The sequence below is a fragment of the Mustela erminea genome, chromosome 1 (assembly GCF_009829155.1).
Source record: "Mustela erminea isolate mMusErm1 chromosome 1, mMusErm1.Pri, whole genome shotgun sequence".
Lineage (NCBI taxonomy): Eukaryota > Metazoa > Chordata > Mammalia > Carnivora > Mustelidae > Mustela > Mustela erminea.
Genome location: NC_045614.1, coordinates 80,672,335 through 80,692,682, shown reverse-complemented (window position 1 = coordinate 80,692,682; position 20,348 = coordinate 80,672,335). Strand labels below are relative to the sequence as shown.

The window sequence follows — 20,348 nt, the reverse complement described above, 5'->3', positions numbered from 1 at the left end:
GATTGTGAAGACTAATTTATGTAATAAATGGAGATCACTTAGAATAGTGCCCAGCACATAAACATTGAATAATTGTTAGCCATTTTTAATTTTTATTATTAATTTTTGTGTTACAATGTTCCATGATATACCTGCGATTTTTTTTTTTAAATTTCATGGTATAAACAGAGAAATCAGTACCTTTTCCTCTCTAGCATGCATATGTGCAAAGTTTGGAAACTTTGAACACTGCCACTTTCAAAGGAGACTTTCAAAGAATGTCTCTTTTTTGTGTAATATAACACTCACTGAGAGAGTGGGCATTCAGCCAACTCTGTAATTGCTGTTAATTTACTGTATCATTAACAGAATTAGTCATTGTTTCATTTTCAACTGTGTTAAAATATAGTTTACTTCAACACTGTTGTGGGCTATATGAAAAATCAAATTGTCATTTCCAGCAAGTTATGATGAATACTTTGTATTGTGTTGTATGTATATTGAATTATTAATCTCTTAAATAAATAACTGCCACTTCATATGTCTACAAACATAAAATGTAGTACTTCTTTCCCAAAGGATAAAGGAAGACTGTATATTATTTCCATTTTACATTTAGGAAATCTGTAAATATGCTACATTTTATATAATTGCCTTGGGTAGTGTGAGACTTATAAAAAATGTGAACAAAATAAAAGGAGGGTATTCTTCTTATGTTTATGTTTATGTCACTGTCTCTAATTTAATAGCAAGTGTCATATGGTTGGCCATTTATTATCCATTAATCCATTAAGTATCTCAGCTGTTGTACTTCGTAATTAATTGTCGTTATGTATGAGACACTTTTGCAGTTATAAAGCAGAAATGAATCATCTTGTCTTAGAAATGTAGGTTCATTGGACATCTGTTAAATTATGTTTTCTCTGTGCAGTACTAATTAATAAGTGAGTGTTGTTGGATCAACATAGCCCCATATAATCGTTTTAAGTTCAATGTTCAAGAGCAGCTGTTCTAGTATTTTATGAGGGATGGGGGTTGAGGAGTGAGGCCTCTGGTGGAAGTATTAAACTCAAGAGAGCTTTGGGTTTTGGTTTTGATGGACCCCCAGGTATTGAATGAGGACCTGTTGTGTATATGCTCAGTGAATTAAAATAATGGGAATGCTTCCATGATATTTTGTGTACATGTTTAAGTTTAGATACCGGATGATCCTTTGTCCCTCAGTTGCTGGGGATTCAGCAGTTTTTTAATCCATATATAATTATGTTACTGGAAAAATTGTCCAAGCCATGAAAACCCATTTGTAGAAAACTGATAAAACCAGTTTTCTTTAAAAAAAAAAAAAACAAAAAAAAACCTTATTTTAAAGTACCATATTACTTTTTAAAATGGCCTTTAAAAGGCAGTTAAAAGCCAAGCCTTCAAATGATAAAGTTGTACTCTTAGCAGTGTGCCACTTTTAGAGCTTTGTTAAGTTTCTTTTCTTTTCTTTCTTTTTTAATTGATTGAGGAAGGAAACCTCTATATGCATGCCAAACAAACATTGATTGAGCTGGTTTCAAGCTGTTGTGTCTTTAACAGATAGTATTTTGTTCAAAATAAAGTAATTGAGACAACATCTATAAGAGATTTTTATATAGATTTAAATATAAATCAGCTCTTCCTAAGGATAACTCTATATTACCTTACATTTTGGCATATATGATACAGTCTGGTCTCAAACTAGTGTTGTCCATGAAGCCCATGAAGAAGGAAATGTAGAGCAACACAGTCTAAGGTACATGAGACTTCTACAGAAAAATAAATAATACACATTGAGAATGAACTCTTACTCAGATTGCAGTGCACTCCATGATATGATCCTACCATAAAAGAGAATGAGCTGGAGCACCATTTCTGGAAACTTGAGTCAGTAGAACAAGTCAAAAGAAATGAGATAATCTTTTGAAGAGAAAAAGATGGAGGGGCACATGGGGGGCTCAGTCAATTAAGTGTCTGGCTCGATTTCAGCTCAGGTCATGATCTCATGGTTGTGAGATCCAACCCAAGATCCAGCCTGGCATCGGGCTCCTCACTGGGCATGGAGCTGTTAAAGATTCATTCTTTCCCTTTCTCCCTCTCCCCCCAAAAAGATTAAAAAATGGAATAGGAAATATAATGAGAGAATAAGTCACTAATAGAAAAGAACACACAAATTTGGAAAAAGAATCAAATTGAACCTCATTGATATAAATATGTTCCTGAAACTTTCTATATAAATTTAATTTTTATAAGTTAGATAAGAAGGAATCTAATTATTGGTCCATAATAAAGTCATACCAAGTATCTTCCCTTGCAGGGCTTGGGTATAGTCAGGTGATGCGCAGTGAGAAAGGGGCCTGAGGATTGAGTGCGATGTTCTATCTTCAAAAGATTTACTACTCAAGATGGGGGTAGTTGCATGTTTTTCTACATCTGTACTTAAAAGGAACTGAGAAAGACTTTTTAAATTTAAATTTCTATACTCGAAAGTTCTTTTGTCATTCACCATTTAAATAATATTTGAAATCTTTTTTTAAAAGTGGCTCTATCCTCTAGTTAAACATACCGTACTATACAGTCATGTGTAACGGAGTGGGCATCATCATTACACACAATAGTTTCTAAGTAATGTTTAATTTTAATTCCTTTACTGCCATTTATGAGGGAAGAAATATATTTCCAGGTTTTTTGTTTTTGTTTTGTTTTCTATTTGGGAAGGGGTTTAGTTTTATTTTGCTAATGTGTATTTCTTAGAGTTTCTTTAAGATTTGTGATTCTCCTCACTTATGATGGGTTATTCCAGTTTTTATTTTCTTAGGATGTGGTAGTTGATGGTGCAGTGCTCTTAAGTCCATTTTAAGAAAAGAGCACTTGAAATCTCAAAAAGGTTAGTATTACTGACATTTTTAAAATGTGTACTAACAAATTGTTCAGATAAACTAGTTTCATAGTAAGCCTTCAGCCAAGATCCATTTGAATGATGTTAACCCTGCTATTTTTGGACCTTTGTTACATGATTCACTGATTTATGGCACAGGAGCTCCAAATATTTCCTCTCTGGGTCTCCATGGAAAAGTATTTTTAAGAGGAATATATTTCTCACTGGTCTTATACTTCCTCAGTAAAATCACTGTGTCATTTATCTCCTGGTGAAAAGTTTTTTGAAAAATGGAATCTATGTGCAAAATAGAGGTTATTTCTGAAATATTATTTTAAATGATCATTTTTAATGTCATTATCAGCTTTTCAGCTTTGAGATGTTTATTTTAAAACATTTTTCTAAATTGTCTAGCATCAGTTTGGCAGAAATATTTTATTAAAATATTTTCTTCTCTGTCTATACTCATGCCCTACATGATTTCTCTCCCTTTACAAAACCACTTTTAATCTGTATGTGGAGTGTTGTCCTTACCCTAGAGCAAAGAAGTGGTACAGAGAAAATACACTTAAAACTCAGGTGATAGGGGAATTATTACATGAACACATGGGTTTTGAAATAGCCTTGTAAAACTAGAAGATGTGAAGAGGGGAAGAGAGACTAGCACTGCTTGAATTTCTGCTGAGTGCCAGGCGTGGTACTAGAACTTCTTGTGTACTTCAGTCTTCACAGCCACTGTGGGTATAGCTAGTATTTTTCTCCATGTTAAAATGAGGAAACTGAATCTCGAACAGGCTAAGTTGATTAATCTAAAGTCAGAATTCCAGCTCAAGTCCAATGAGCTCCCAAAACCACGTATTCTTTTCATAATAACTCTTGGATCTTGGAACTAGAATGGTCCTGAGAATAATTTAAATCTCATTTTGTCAGGAAATAGGGGCTCAGAGTAGTAAAGTGACTTTTCTCCTAGATCATTCACTACTTAGTAGCATTGTTTTATGCTATAGTCAACATAAAGAATTCTGTTAACTCTTTCTAAAATTATTTTTAAGGGCAGCTGATTGTGTGAAGTATAGAAATAGCACAGCTACATTTTAAGTTACATTTGTAAGCTAAAGTAATAATGCAGCTGGAAAATATACATACATGTATTGTCTCCTATTACTGCTGTAACAAATTAACAACAAACTTAGAGGCTTAAAACAATATGAATTTCTTGTCCTACGGTTCTGGATGTCAGCAAACTAAAATCAAGGTGTCAGCAAGGCTGCATTCCTTTTTGAGGTCTTGAGGGGAAATTCATTTCCTTGCCATTGCAAGCTTCTTGAGGCCTACTTTGTTGCTTAGATCATGGCCCCATCACTCTGGCTTCTTGCTTTCTCACCTCGCTTTGACTCTTTGACATCCCCTGCCTATCTTTCTGCTTCCCTCTTACAAAGCTCCTGTGATTATATCCAGCCCACTTATATAATCCCAAAGTAATCACCCCATCTCAAGAGCCTTAATTTATTCACACCTGCAAAGTCCCTTTTGCCATGCAAGGGTAACATTATTCACAGGTTCCAGGGATTAGGATATGGACATCTTTGGGGTAATAGGGCATTATCCTGTCTACCCCACACATACACACCCAAATGCCTCTGTTGTGTGTTTATGTATTATACAACAATCAAAACACTTATCATTCCAAGTCATCTAGGAATTAGATACTCTGGATAAACAAGTTTTCTGTATCACTATATCCAAATCATTTAAAAAATTTCCTTAATATATGGAAAATGTTTTAAAACGTGCTGTCTTCCCTGCCTTTGAAAACAGTATTCTCAATATAATTTTACCTCTCCTTGAGGAATGATAGCTATCATTATAAACATCAGTATTGAGCTGTGCTTCAAATACAGCAATAAATGCAAATGCAGGTGTGGGTTGTGTGATACACAGAACTCAGTAAATATTAAGCCCTGCATGGAACTGGAATTTTCTTTTCGGTCATTTTTTATCATTTGTTTTTTTGTCAGAAGGGTGACATGAAGGATGTACTGCCGTCCAGTCCCCTAAAAAAGATAACATGATGGTTTTTCTATAAAATTGAGTCAGATGTGAATAGTCTTCTTCAGAATGAGAGTGGGAGAAAGGTGCTTTCTCAGTCTTTAAAAAATCTCCTAATGTGTACAAATCCCTTGATATTTGTCAATATTCAAAACATCATTTTCTGTTTCTGTATCACTAAAGTCTAAAAGAACTACAGACAATTCCTTATCAGTTTGCATATATTCTTTTTCATTTCCCCTTTTTGTTGCTAGCATCTGGAAAAGAATGCTAACTGTTTCAAGAGTCATTAGCAAGTTTTTGCCTTGATTGTGAAACACTTATGCTGATCTGAACAGGCCACATGTTTTTTTAAATGTTCTTTATTATTAGGCAGTAGTAACAAATATGTCTTACTTTCCAGATTATTCTCCCCAATTTTCAGTCTACAATAAGTTGTGGCTGGAAAATGTTTTTACCTAAAGAACAATAAAATGTTACAACCCCTGAGAAAGATACTTGTCTCTGAGCAGTAGCCTGTGATTTGGCAGCATTTGTTCAACAAACAATGGGCTTTTTCTATGTGCCAGCACTGCATTAGACATCAGTTGAAAGAAAATACTTTCATGGGTAACTGATGGTTTGATGAGAAGGTCCTGTGGCAAATGTGATACTAGAAATAGGAGTATAATAAGGGAACCCTGAAGAGGTCATAGCTTACATTACAATAGGTAGATGTGTGACACTTAAAACTCTGATCATCAACTTTTTCTGGTTCAAATGGTGGTATTTGTGGAAAATAAACTCAAAATGTATTAAAGACCCAACTGTGAGACCTGAAACCATAAAACTCTTCGAAGATTCTGAATGTAAGCAGTAATTTCATTGACATTGGCCTTAGCAGCATTTTTCTAGAAAGGTCTCCTAAGAAAAAGGAAACAAAACCAAAAACAAACTGTTGGGACTACACCAAAATGAAAGCTTTTGCACAACAAAGGAAATCATCAACAACAACAACAAAAAAGACAACTCACTAAATGGGAGAAGATATTTGCAAATGATATATCCCATAAAGGGTTAATATCCAAACTATATCAACCACTTATACAGCTCAACACTAAAAAAATCAGACAATATGATTAAAATATGGACAGAGGACCTGAATAAACAGTTTTCCCACAGAAGACATACAGAAGGCCAACAGACACATGGAAAGATGTTCAGCATCACTACTCATCAGCCAATGTGGAAAACAGTATGGAGGTTCCTCAAAAAATTAAAAATAGAAATACCATATGATTTAATAACTACTTTTGGGTATTTACCCAAAGAAAAAGAAAACACTAATTTGAAAAGATGTGCAACCCAAGAGCCCATCAATAGATGAATGGATAAAGAAGATGTGTTCTGTATATATACAATAGAATATTAACCATAAAAAAAGGATGAGATCTTGCCATTTACCGCAATATGGATGGACCTAGAGGGTACTGTGTTTAGTGAAGTAAGTCAGACAGAGAAAGACAAATACCATATGATTTCACTTGTGTGTGGAATCTAAAAAAACAATCCAAATGAATAAACAAAAACCAGAATTAGTCCTATAAATGCAGAGAACAAATTGATGGTTAACAGAGGGAAAGCGGTTGGGGAGTAGGTAAAATGGGTAGAAGGGAGTGGGAGATTCAGACTTTCACTTACGGAATGAATAAGTCACAAGAATTAAAGGTACAGCATAGAGAATATAGTCAGTGATGTTGTAATAGTGTTATAGTGTGACAGTTGTAATAGTGTTATATGGTGGGTACACTTGTGGTGAGCAGAGCTTAACATAGAGATGTTGAATGACTGTGTTGTACCTGAAAGAAATGTAACACTGTGTGTCAACCATACACAAATAAAATATTTTTAAGTACTGTTTCTGGGAGCCAAGAACATTAAAGTATAGGAACAATCAAACTACCTGTTTGATTCTTGTGGTTTATTTATGAACACCTTTTGGGACAAGAGTTAACAAACATCACCAAAGTAGATCCTTTAATTAGTATTATAAAAAATTAAAGTGTAAAGCATTCTCTGTCCAGAAAACCCACAAGATTCTTTGCAAATTCATGCTTTATTTTTTATCCAACTGTACTTCACTTTAAATGAAATATTGCCACTTAAAATAGAGAGTGGACAGTAAAAAACAACCTAATTAGAAAATGGGCAAAAGACATGAACATCCTCTTTTAAGAAAGAGGGTATCCAGATAGCAAATAAGCACATGAAAAGAAGTTCAACATCATTAGCAGTTAGGAAAATACAAGTTAAAACCACAATGTGGGAGCGCCTGGGTGGCTCAGTGGGTTAAAGCCTCTGCCTTTGACTCGGGTCATGATCCCGGGGTCCTGGGATCGAGCCCCGAGTCGTGCTCTCTGCTCAGAGGGGAGCCTGCTTTCTCCTCTCTCTCTCTCTCTCTGCCTGCCTCTCTGCCTACTTGTGATCTCTGTCAAATAAATAAATAAAACCACAATATGTTACCAACCACTACACCCAAACAGAATGGCGAAAATAAAGCATAGTACACTAAATGCTGCAAGGATGCAGAGAAACTGGGTCATCACTCTGCTGGTGGGAATGTAAAATAGTTCAACTGCTCTGGAAAAAATTATGGCAGTTTCTTTTTTTTTTTTTTTTAAGATTTTATTTATTTATTTGACAGAGAGAGATCACAAGTAGGCAGAGAGGCAGGCAGAGAGAGAGAGAGGGATGCATGCCCCTTGCTGAGCAGAGAGCCCGACGCAGGACTTGATCCCAGGACCCCGGGATCATCACCTGAGCCAAAGGCAGAGGCTTAACCCACTGAGGCACCCAGGCGCCCCATGGCAGTTTCTTATAAAACTAAATAGGAGCTTATGATACAACCCAACAATTGCATTTTGGGGCATTTATCTCAGAGAAATGAAAACTTGTGTTCACACAAATACACATACATGTTCATGGCAGCTTTATTTGTGATAGCTAAAAACTGGAAACAATCCATTTATCCTTCAAAGAACATCCATACCGTGGAATACTACCCAGCAATAAGAAGGAGCAAACTCTTGATAATGCAACAACTTAGATGGATCTGAAGGGAAATGTGCAAGTAGAAAGAGCAAACTTCAAAAAATAACGTTCTATATGATTCCATTTATGTAACATTCTTGAAATGACAAAATCATAGAGATGAGGCAGAGAGTAGTGGTTGTCAAGAATCGGGAGGGGAAAGTGGGAAGGTGGCTGCACCAGGTAAATGGTAGCACAAAGGATGTTTGTGAAGGAACTGTTATGTATCTTGGCTGTGATTGTGGTCATACAGATCTACATCTGATAAAATTGCATAGAAACACATATACGTGAGTGCGTATAAAACTGGCTATAAGTGGAAAAGATTAGCTGACTATTTCAGGGTGAGTTTCCTGTGATACTGTATTACAGTTCTGCAGGAGGTTACTACTGGGGGAAAGTGGATGAGGAACATATATGATCCATCAGTATTATTCTTACAACACAGTATGAATCTATAATAATCTCAAAAGTTGAGGGGCGCCTGGGTGGCTCAGTGGGTTAAGCCGTTGCCTTTGGCTCAGGTCATGATCTCAGGTCCCTGGGATCAAGTCCCGCATCAGGCTCTCTGCTCAGCAGGGAGCCTCTTCCCTCTCTCTCTCTGCCTGCCTCTCTGTCTACTTGTGATCTCTCTCTGTCAAATAAATAAATAAAATCTTTAAAAAAAAAAAAAAAGTTGGAAGAAAAAAAAGAACAGAGGCATTGAGGCTAAGTAGGAGAACATGAGGTTTTGGGTCAACAAAGCTATGTTCAGATTCTGACTCCTCCACTTACCAACTGTGCAACCATATGCCAGTTCCTTAACCCCTCTGTGCCTTCATTTATTTTTTTCCTGCCATTTTATTGAGATGTAATTGGCATAGAGCATTGTATTTGTTTTAAGTGCACAACATCATGATATGATATATGTATGTATTGCAAAATGATTACCACAATAAGTTTAGCCAGCATCTGTCTCCTTACAGAGTTACGGTTTCTTTATTTTAAAAGTAGGTACAGTAATACTACTTACCTCTGAGTTATTTTGAGTATTAACTAGCTCTGAGTAGCCAATCAGTATCTGATAGGTTTTTAAAACATTGTTGTATATAGAAGCCACTCATCATTTACATTGGATCACAAAAAATATTTTGTCTTTTCATCTAGTACTTAAAGGAATAGGCACTTTGATTTCTCTGCAGAATTTTAATATTACTACGTATTCTCTATTTCGTTAAATCCTGCTCATGTATTTATTTCTACTTTTATGGGACTCTGTTATTCTTTTTCTCTTCCTTAAACACTCATTACATGTCTTTCCTCCTTTCTAATTTATGTATATGAAACTATAGATTTCTTTTTGACAACTGTTTTGCCAAATAGCAAACTTTGATGTTGGTAATCCAACATTTCATTGTCATTCAGTTATAAATGTAGCTGTTTTTTTTCCCTCTGATACAAGAATTATTTGAAAAATGTGTTTTCAGTTTCCCAAACACTTGATAGAGAATCTTTGTGGTCTTAATAATTCTTTGAAATATATTAAGCTTCCTCTGTGGCAGAGCATGTGATCAGTTTTTTATAACCATTTCTTATGTGCTTGGAAAATAATATATGTTCTTTGTTGAGTGTGGAATTTCATCTTTGTTCAATCCCTTGATTTTGTTTATTTGGTTGTTCCTATTTTCAGTATCCTTACTATGTTTTGGTCTGCATGACTTCGGTTGCTGCAGCAAAATGTCCCTCTGATTGTAGATGTGTCATTTTCTCCTTATAATTCTGCTAAGTTTCACTTTTTATATTTTTGGCTATCTTATTAGGTTCAACAGATTAAGAATTATTATATTTTTCTCATGAATTGTTCATTTTATCATAATGCAGCAATCAACTTTATTCATTCTGCCTTAAACATATGTTTGATCTGATAGTAATATAGCCATTTAAGCTCTTTTTCAGTTGGTGTTTGCATAGTATATATATATCCCGGATTTAGAATTCAGGGGAAACATTTTTCTCTTCACCTCCGAGCCTAGGCTTTCTCTAGTAAGAATCTTTGCTATCGCTCCCAGAAGACGTTATCTTTCAAGTCCATCCGCTTACTAAAACACTAGCTGCTCAAGTATCCTAATCTATGTAAGGGCTCTCAATTCCAGCCTCTTTCCACAGGTAGTCCTAAGGTTTCACCTTTCTCCATGAAGGCATCAAAACCCAATCCTCCATTTTACCAAGACTGGCTCCTATCCTTTCCCCCGCTCCTCTTCCCTACGTCCCACCCCTGATAGCTATACTGTCAGCTCATGTACATACTGTAATTTTTGGTTTTCAGTTCTGGCCTCCGGGATTCTCTGTGCAAATTCAGCTATGCATTTTTTTTAAATGTTAGCTTTATTTTCTTCAGCATTGTTAGGTGTTTAGAATGTGTTTGTGTAGAAGGAATGTTAAAGTTATCTATAAGTTCTGGCATGTTCCTAAAAGGGCAGATTTTTTTTTTAATTTGAAGATTTTATTTATCTATTTTAGAGAGATAGACAGCATGAGCAAGAGGAGGAGCAGAGGGAGAAGCAGACTCCCCGCTGAGTAGGGAGCCAGACATGGGGTTTGATCTCAGGGCACTGGGATCATGACCTGAGTTGAACACAGACACTTAACTGACTGAGCTACCCAGGCACACCAGAAGGGCAGTTCTATCAGGAGTATTAATGAAATGAAAATGGTACTGTGTTGTTCAATAAATGTAGTAGACAGGATCTGTCTGTCCTTTCTGAGTCTTGATTTTACAAATGAAGTAAATCTGATGTTTGAGTGGATGCTGGATGCCCTGGTGATGTGACAGCAGAGATCTGCCTTTGTTGTTGTTGTTGTTGTTGTTGTTCATAGCCATTTTAAACTTAGGGTACCAGAAGACTGGTCTTTAACACATCAAGATTTTTTTATATTTCAACTTAATTTTTGAGAATACTAATGTACATGATATTAATAAATGGCATTAAGATCTTATTATTGCTTACATAAGACTTTTATAAGACCGAGTTTTAAAACTGATTTAGACTTAAATTTTGAATTGAAGTTCTTTAAAAATGTTATAAACATGTTTCAGAATTACACCTAAACAAAGTGCAGTGGTGATCTAGCTGTCATAGGGCAGAGGTACGCTATGCTAATATTATATTCAAGATACAGAATTTAAGGAGGAAAAGGTTCATAAATTGTAACTAATAAGTTTTTTTATAAACTATATTATTTACATACATGCCTAATTCATGTTCTTAAACCATAATGAATCATATTTATGTTCTTTTATAGTATTCCTATGCTGTTTTGAACTCTAAAATATACAAAATCCTTAAAAACAACTGGATTCCCAAGTTGCCTTTGAAATTTTTATTTTCGAAATTGTTTCTTTGAAATGTTTTTGGAAATCACAGTTAGTTTTTCTCTTATGAACATTCCCACAATTGCACTAAGAGCAAATTCAGTCCCCAGAAAATTGGTTAAGTGATAGGACTCTTTTTTTTTTTTAATTTTTTTAAAGATTTTATTTATTTATTTGACAGAGAGAGATCACAAGTAGGCAGAGAGGCAGGCAGAGAGCCCGATGTGGGACTCAATCCCAGGACCCTGAGATCATGACCTGAACTGAAGGCAGCGGCTTAACCCACTGAGCCACCCAGGCGCCCAAGTGATAGGACTCTTTATCAAAAGCAAAAGGACATGATTTTGCTTTTGGGCTTAGTTCTTTATGTCCAGAATAACAAATTCTAAAATAATGATTTTGTTTTGTGATTCTTCTCATGTGTCTAAGGAGAATTTAAGTATGTGGTTCAGCCAGCTACCCTTGGATTATTTAGTCCAATAAAAAGTATGTCTGTTTATAACAACTTTACCTTTTCTTCTAGGTTACCTTCCGAACAAGAATCTATCACTGTAATATTAACAGCCAGGGCGTCATCTGTCTGGACATCCTAAAGGACAACTGGAGTCCAGCCCTAACCATTTCTAAAGTTCTCCTCTCCATCTGCTCACTTCTTACAGATTGCAACCCTGGTAAGAGACTTTAAGTCTAATACTGAATTCAAGTCTATTCAAGACATAAATGTCAGACCTTAGTGAATTATTTACTACCACCACCACTACTACTACCACTATAACTACTACTACTATTATTATTGATTTTTAATTTCCATAGTATGTAACTGCTTTCTTTTTAAATTGGGTCTTCTCATTAGTCTTTTTAAGACCTATTATTTACCAAGAAGGAAGAAGCATAGTGTGATAAAAATTAATGAAAAATCATTTTGGATTGGGAAGTGCATTTAAAGAATGCGTTACATTCTACTGCCAAATAATAATAAAAATTCAAATTGAATGGCTTAATCTTTAATTAGATGCCTACTAGAAGATGTTAATTTGAGAAATGTGGGCCATTAAAATCTGATAACAACCAAGCAGCACCATGCAGACATGACCTTGTTGGCATTTTAATAACCATGCGTCCTTTCAAGCTAATAGAACAAAAAAGCTGAATGGTCCTCAACTAGGAAATACAACTTCCCAGGAAAACTAAAAGAGCCTGTGGCCAAGCCTTTGTGGCTTGCTGGTGTGCTTAATGCTGGAAGTTCTTAATTTCTGTGTTGTCCTAGATGTGTGATTATGTGTCTTTGACCAGTTTATTTTAACCAGAATACAAACCAGCTGCCAGTTTTTTACATATTTGGGTTTATTTTAAAAACTACAGAAGTTCAAAGGTAGCTACAGAGTTTTCATTGATGTTTTCAATGAGAAATTCTGCAAGTATTTAATTAGTAGTGTTAATATTTCGTAAGTTTCTATCTTCCACGTTCAGGAATAAACTCTATTCCCTAAATATGTGAAGTTTTAGACAAGAGAAATGACAAAGGGGAACCAGGGTCTCTCTTAAGCTCCTGGCTGGTTTATAAAACTTGAATTATAATTATAAATTATCTGTTCAAATTTTGTGTGTTTGTTATTTTCAGTAGTAGAAACTTTTTAAAATAAAGATATATAAAAATACTTCAACCAAAAGGAAAATAAAATGTAACTGTACAAGATCATTATAAAATGTTTTTTAAATTATTTCATACTTTTATCCCAGATAGTAAAGTTCAGTAATGCCACACTAATTTAAAACTGAATGACAAATACTGTGTTCTATCTCATTATTCGTATTTCAATCCCATTTGTCTGTATTTCTGTGTATAATTTCATTTTAGAGGTAACGTCATCAAAAGACATTTCTTTGTGTGATATAAGGACTAACCCACATGGTCCTCCTGGAAATGGTGGAACATGGAACTGCATTTGCCTCCCCACTTCCAAAAGAGTACTTCTGGGGTTTGCTGAAATTTAGAGGGGTATTTTAGGAGAAAAATTTATTTTGAGAAATAAGTCACTTATTCAAGAGACTTTTGATGTCAGGTCATCATGCAGTGTTCAAGTCAAATATGTCTCACTAAAACCAGGGGGAGAAAAGAAGGAAACTTTTGAGACCATACTATTAGGCACTTCTGAGCACTTGATGAACATCCTCACTTCTTACACATGGAATAAGGTGTAGCTTCACACTTAGAGAAAAAGCTGCATACTGACAAGCATTCCTTATCCCAGTGGTAGCCAGACCTGCTTGGTGTCCCAGTCAGCTGAAATGGGCCTGTCTCTCTGAATCAGTTTCTATGTGGGAAACTGTTCTCTTTACAGGTCTTCCCCACTTAATATATTCATCCCACCAAAACCTTCTCTCAGCAATCAAAAGGATTTCTATTGAGTAAATCAGACTTTTCTTTTGCTGTGTCTCAGAAAATTACAGATACATTCTGCAAAACAGTAAAAATAAAATCATCCTAGACTAAAGCAAAATCACATAAATAAAATGAATAGATTTTTAAAATAATGCTATTGATAGTAAGAATAAGCCTAATATAAAACCTCAAGTTTTACCAGTTGTAACCCATCTGATAATAGAATATTGTTTGTAAAATACATGCCAACAGACTAAATGTTTTAACACGTATAAAAATGTTTCCTAATTGGCACATCATCTATATGTGTGTTCACACTTTTAGAGTCTTGAAGAGAGTTGTTTATCTTAAGTCATAATGTCCATTCTTTTGTTTCACACTCTTTCCTGGGTCACTTCCAATCTGCAGATTCCCACCCCCCCAGATTTTAGTTAAACCTCAGTCTAACCTATCTTCAAATTATCACACATATAAGTTTGGTAGAATACAAATAAATAAGATTCTCCTATAATTTTGTATACTGAATACATAGAGCTATTTTAACACCAGAGTGCTGTCAGTTCTGAAGTAGTCTCTGCATAAGGATATAAATTTAACCAATTTTAAAAGTGTTTTCTTACTCTTCTCCCTACATAAACTGATTTTTTAAATCAGTTCTCATACTTTTCTCATAATTTTCCTTTGTCTCTTTTAAGACTTTTTGGTCTGTTCATAAATGTTAAATGTTTGAGGGTGTGGCCACACATCCTTACTGCATGGTATTTGCAGTCAGCAGTTACAGACTTTAATACCAGCCCAATGCTGTGTGACTTGTACTGGCTTCTTAACTTTCCTCAGATTCAGTTTCTTATACAACGCAGAGGTAACCATCAGCCCTACCTAAATCACAGCATTCCTATGAGGTACATATGCAAGCCCCTTGTAAACAGTCAGGGACTGGTGTTGATGTCATTTCCTAGAGTGTTTAAGACTCCAACTAACCATAGATTCAATGGCTGATAAATCCCCACTCAGTCAAATTTTGTTGAGAGAAGAGAATATTGAATAATCTCGAAACACCACCTCAACACTGACACTCTTGGATTTAAACTCTGGAAGAACCCTAACCTTCAATTAGTAGTCCCTATTGCATTATTTCCTAGGAAGGATTATCTCTTGGGTGGCAAAATGTCCAACAGTTACCAGCCAGTGGACGGGTGCACCAGTGATAATCATTCTGATCTCAATGCAGCAGTCTAGGTAGGTCTAACTGCTGGCCTTTCTAGGGCTGTTCACACTTCACAGCGATGCTTATTGAGCCTGCCAGAGCACTCTTACTTGTCAGACATCTTCTGGCTGCCAGAGTTTGGCTGAGGAACAGAGTGGCAGCAGAAAGTAGAGGATGATAAACTCGAAAGACCAGGACCAACCTTCCAGGTTCTCGGAATTTAGTCCTCCTTCATGAACATGATCTAATCCATGAATTGCTGGAATATAAAGTGCTAATCAGATTTCCATTTTTCACGGAATATTTTTATTTGTCAATTACTCTCCTCTCAAGCATATATAAAATTTAGGCTCTGTTCCTTTTGATTTTATCTTTTGAGGGTTTTTTTGCCCTTTTGTGGTTATTTTTTTAGACTCTTATTAGATATGCATTACATTCTTTATATGAAGTCTCTTCATTATTTAAAATATGCTTATCTTATGGTCCTCAGTCCCAAAAATAATGGGTATTTTGCCTCATACAAAATGAACTATCCTGAGAACACTGAAAATTATGAGATAAAACAAGCAGGTCAACAGTTTTCCTTTACCAGATGCTTTATTTACAGAGTAATTTTCAGAAGTACTTCAAAAGTACTTCTTTTTTTCTCTTCTTTTTCCAAAAAGTATATAAATCTGGATGTTATCTGGCATTATTTATCTCAGTTCTACTTTTCTACTCTACTGCTGTTGCTATCTAAAGTATTAGAAATTTGTTTTATTCTGAGTGTAATTCTGACACTGTGTCATTAAAAAATTATCCCCCAAATGTATGGGTTTTATGAGATAATTGGAAATATTGTAAACTAAGCATTTGATACTAAGGAATTATTGCCAGAAATTTTTAGACATAATAAAATGGAAATTAGATTATGAATTTTTTATATATCCTTACCTTTTAGAAAAATGGAACTATTTGCAAATAGAGTTCTTTGATATCTAGAATTTGCTTCAAAATAATCCAGAAAGATCAGAAGTAGATAAGGATATGGAAGATATGAGATTGACTATTATAAGTGTTGAATGATGAGTGATGGGTACTTGGCGGGGGTTCATTATACTGGTCTACCTTTGAGTATGTTTGAAATTTCCCGTAATGAGGATTTCTTTTTAACTGCCTAAGATGAGCTGCGATGTAATCTATAAAAGGTGTGTGATTTGGCTCTTTTGTTCTGTGAGGGAATCATTTGGGCTCTGACCCTCACCCTATGTAGTTCATTCCTCTGTCATCTGCCTTCAAACTAAAAGCTGTCTGGTGGTTTGGCCTGGGCTATCAGGGTCCTGCATTCATACAACCATGAAGTCTTTGCTGACCACTCTTCAAACAGGCAGAACTATACAGGCCAGTTCATATGAAAATGCTCTGAGCATACCCACAAATATCAACACTCAAGATGGGTGAGCTCTTCCCCGTACCTCCCAGTACCTTCCAAATAAATATCAAGTATTGGTTAATCCCAGTCTTAGATGTATGCATATCTTTCTTAGAACAACAAATAGAGCTAAGAATGGCAGCTAATTAACCCTCAGCCTTACACAATGATTAAGCCGAGGGTGAGCACAGCTGCAGCTTCATTGCTAAGAGCTTTATTCTTCTCAAATGGACTGAGCAAATGGAAAGAGGAATTTGCTCCCAATGGCTCTTTTATAGTGTTTTGGAAAAGGTCAGAGAATGGCCTCTTCCTCATTCTCCAATGTCCCAGCCCTTTGTTTCCGATCACTTATGGCCTGTTTTTTAAATAACTGGTAGAATCCTTATCCATAAATTGTCTCAGATACCTAACTTTGATTGTTATTTATTGCTTATCTTTGACCTGGTTATGATTGTATAATAAATTGTGTCACTAAGCATGAAAATTTTATAATTGATAACAACTGCTAGGGAATGGGGACCATAAAGTAGAATTAATTATTTCGACAAGGCATATTTGTGTAGCTTATCTATACTAAGCTTGTGAGCTCTTAGACTGATGAAAGGTACATAAATGGACTTCTAAGAGGATCCTACTTCCTCCTGTAACAGCATGGACCTGGCTTCTACACATCCTACTCTACTACACTTGAGAACTGGCAAAGAACAATTTCTTTAATTGAAATTCAGATGAAGCTCTAAAAACAATAAACCTACCTGTTTTCAAAGTTGTCTTTCCAGTGTTGGGTCCCCAATGTTGGATCCCCCAGTAATGGGTCCATGATTAAAGGAGCGAGACTGATACAAAGCGAAGGTCAAGCAAAGCTTTATTTCGTGCCAAGCATAGAGAATCAAACCAACTGGCTGGGGCCATGCCTCTTACAGAGAGCACGACCCCTCCCTGCCTCACAGACTAACTTTTATAGAGCAAAGGCCATATGGTTGGGCCTGGCCACACAGGTGGCGAATGAGATTATAACACACAGAGAAGGCTGCACAGTCATGCTGGGTCACACATAAGTGACCAATTGAATTACAGTTTACCCTATAGTAGACATTTGAACTAGCCTATCACCTTGGTGAGAATTGGCGCCCAAAAGGCGGGGCCCACACTCCTTGGTAGCTAGGGAGACAGTATGTGCGCTTTACTGATTGGATGTCTCCACCTGACCAGACTCATCCCTGCATTTGGGCTGTTATCTCTATCTGACCTGACCCACCCACGTATTGGGGCTTTGTTACCTGGGACTGGTTTCCTGGACTTGCTTTTAAACAAGTTCCCCTGTGGGGGGTGGGGGGGTCAATTTAGGTTTTACTGCATAAACAACAAAATGGCTGTTCAATCAAGGTGGGGCCGCTCTGGCTAAATAGGCCCTTACAGCAGGAATGCAAAAATATATTTTTTTCTAAAAAAGACATTAAATATGGGTACATAGACATAAGATTTCTCCTAATGCTTGTGACTTTTTTTTTAAGTGAGAAAATTGTGAACTAGAAATATATGGTACAACATAAAGCTAACTTCAAGGTGTTCTCTTTGTGAAGAATTGGCTCTCTTCTAAAATGTCACATTGATAAATTCCAGAAGTCATTCTAATCAGTACTTTCAAATGTGGATGTAGATAGGCTATAATTCATTGTCTTAACTTCTCTGACACCTTATGTAAAGGAAAGCTATATTTATATGTAAGTAGTCAATCTATCTGATATTTTAAAAGCCAGAAGAGTAAGTCAAGTCCAAAAAAATGTGTAAAGGACTTTGGGTTCTAACTCAGTATTATCAGCAGAATCCTGGCACTCTGCCCCCTCTAGCACCACAGGTTCCCATAGACTAATTCAGATCTATTTGAAATATGCCATCCATGATGTGTTGGCCCTAGAAGAACTGAAGATTCATTGAAAGGATGAACAAAATCAGGGAATACATATTATTAAAGAGAAGAACGTATCTGTTTTGTGAATTAAAGAAGTTTCACAGAAGTGATTCTGTACCATCATACATGGAAAAAAACAAAATATCAGAGTGCCTGGATGACTCAGTCTTTTAAGCGTCCAACTCTGGATTTCAGCTGGGGTCGTGATCTCAGGGTCATGGGATCAAGCCCACAATGGGCTCTGTGCTCAGTGCAGAGTCTCCTTATCCCTCTCTCTCCTCCTCTGCCCCTTTCCCTCCTCCTCTGCCCCCAGCCCCAGTTGTTAATGGATCTCTCCTCCCCATCTAAAATAAATGAATAAATAAATAAATAAATAAAATCTTTTTTAAAAAGGTATCAATTCTGGTACCAATATATTTATAAATGTGTTTCCCTACCTTGTTATTCTGTAGAAAGGAACTCGTTAGTTGTCTTACAAGGGATACTAGTATATAATAATGTAAACTAAAAGATCCAATTTTATGGTACTTTATCAAAGTATCATGATTTTCTAGAAAACACAGGATGAGAAAAGAAAGCTAAAATTATCTGACCATGGGTTTAGGTTTTGAATTGCCAGGTAGTGAAACACATAGAAAGAAGTTGAGTCAGAGTTGCCTAGAAGGAATTAGTGGCTTCAGAATATAGGGGAGAGATGACTCCTTGACAAAGCAGGTATCCTAATCAACACTTGATAGTTCTACTTTGTGTAGGCAAGTTTTTATTTAACATAACAGTCAGTTTGCTAGGTTTCCTGAACATCCAGTTTGTCTAGGTCAAAAAGAATATTAGCAGTTTATTATTTTTTTGCTATATCATTGTCCAAAAGTGCTGACCTACAAAAACTTTGTTACTTTCAGCTTTGCGCAGTGGCAGTATCGTAGCCAATGAAGTTTATCCAAGGCGCAATTATTGCTAATTGAAAAACTCTGTTACTTTTTTAAATATATATCTCCTTGGTAGATTGATTCTTTTAAAGATGGTAAAAACTATACCTTATTTGCTCTTATACGGGTTGCATTCAAAATGTGCCTGTTGGGGCACCTGTATGGCTCAGGGACACCTGCATGGCTCAGTCATTTAAGTATCTGCCTTCAGCTCAGGTCATGTTCCCAGCTCCAGTCATGTTCCTGGGGTCCTGGGATCCAGCCCGCTGAGCAGGGAGCCTGCTTCTCCCTCTGCCTCTGCAGCTCCCCCTGCTTATGCATGTAAGTGTCCTCCCTCTCTTTCTCTCTCTCACACATTCTTGCTCTCTTAAATTAATAAATAAAATCTTAGAAAGGGTGGGGAGGCATTGAAGAAATTGCTCCCTTTTGGTAAAGAAGAAAATACAGCTTTGTATTATCATGCTTGTATTTATTTTTCTCACTTGTTTTCTTACCGCTGAACCAGGTAACAGCTATGCTACCAGCATTTTTAAAGCAGGAAGATGAATCCCTAGGGTGGTGATCTATAATATCTTTTCTGGGTTTGTTTTGTTTTACAGTTTTGTTTTTCATCACTGTAGATTCTGGTTGGTGTGTCCTATAACAGCACTAAAATTTCACCAATTCAGTGTAATTAGGATGTCAACCAGGTTGGTAATTTTTAATGAATTGTAGGAAATTTTAAGTAAATGAAGACCTAATATGTTTAAGCACATGTAGGAAATACTAGTAAAATGTTTATACTTGATGGCTTTAGACTCTGCTTTACCAAGGACAGAGAGGAAGTGGATTTTTCACATTCATAAAGTAGAAAAGATGGTTGTAACAAATCCTAATATATTCCTCAGTCAGCTTCAAAACTTTACCTTTATTTAAGGTTTGGGTGTTTTTATAGGCTATCAAGGACTTTTTTCAGACAGGCTAAATATTCTTAGATAATATTGCTTCATACTTATTAACTTTCATAGCAACCCTTTTTAAAGAAATAATAGAGTAAACTTCAGAATAAGTTGCTGTGTTAGAATTTCTATTAATATTTGTTACTGAAGTGTGCAGGATGTGTTGCACACAGTAGGCTACTGGTAGTCTTGGTTTTCTTTTTAAGAAGAAATGAAGATAAAT

The 20,348-nt window shown here is 35.9% G+C and overlaps 1 protein-coding gene and 1 non-coding gene across 4 annotated transcripts in view; both read left to right on the top strand.

Annotated features, from left to right (window-relative positions):
• Positions 1-20,348, top strand: part of UBE2E2 (ubiquitin conjugating enzyme E2 E2) — a 380,761-nt gene that overhangs the window by 323,679 nt on the left and 36,734 nt on the right. For all 3 annotated transcript variants that reach the window (XM_032330531.1, XM_032330614.1, XM_032330687.1), the window contains one exon: positions 11,872-12,019. In XM_032330531.1, the coding sequence (XP_032186422.1) occupies positions 11,872-12,019 (148 nt within the window). The remainder of the gene's footprint in view (positions 1-11,871; positions 12,020-20,348) is intronic.
• Positions 19,159-19,292, top strand: LOC116581144. Its single transcript, XR_004281928.1, has one exon. It is a non-coding gene; the product is annotated as a U4 spliceosomal RNA (small nuclear RNA).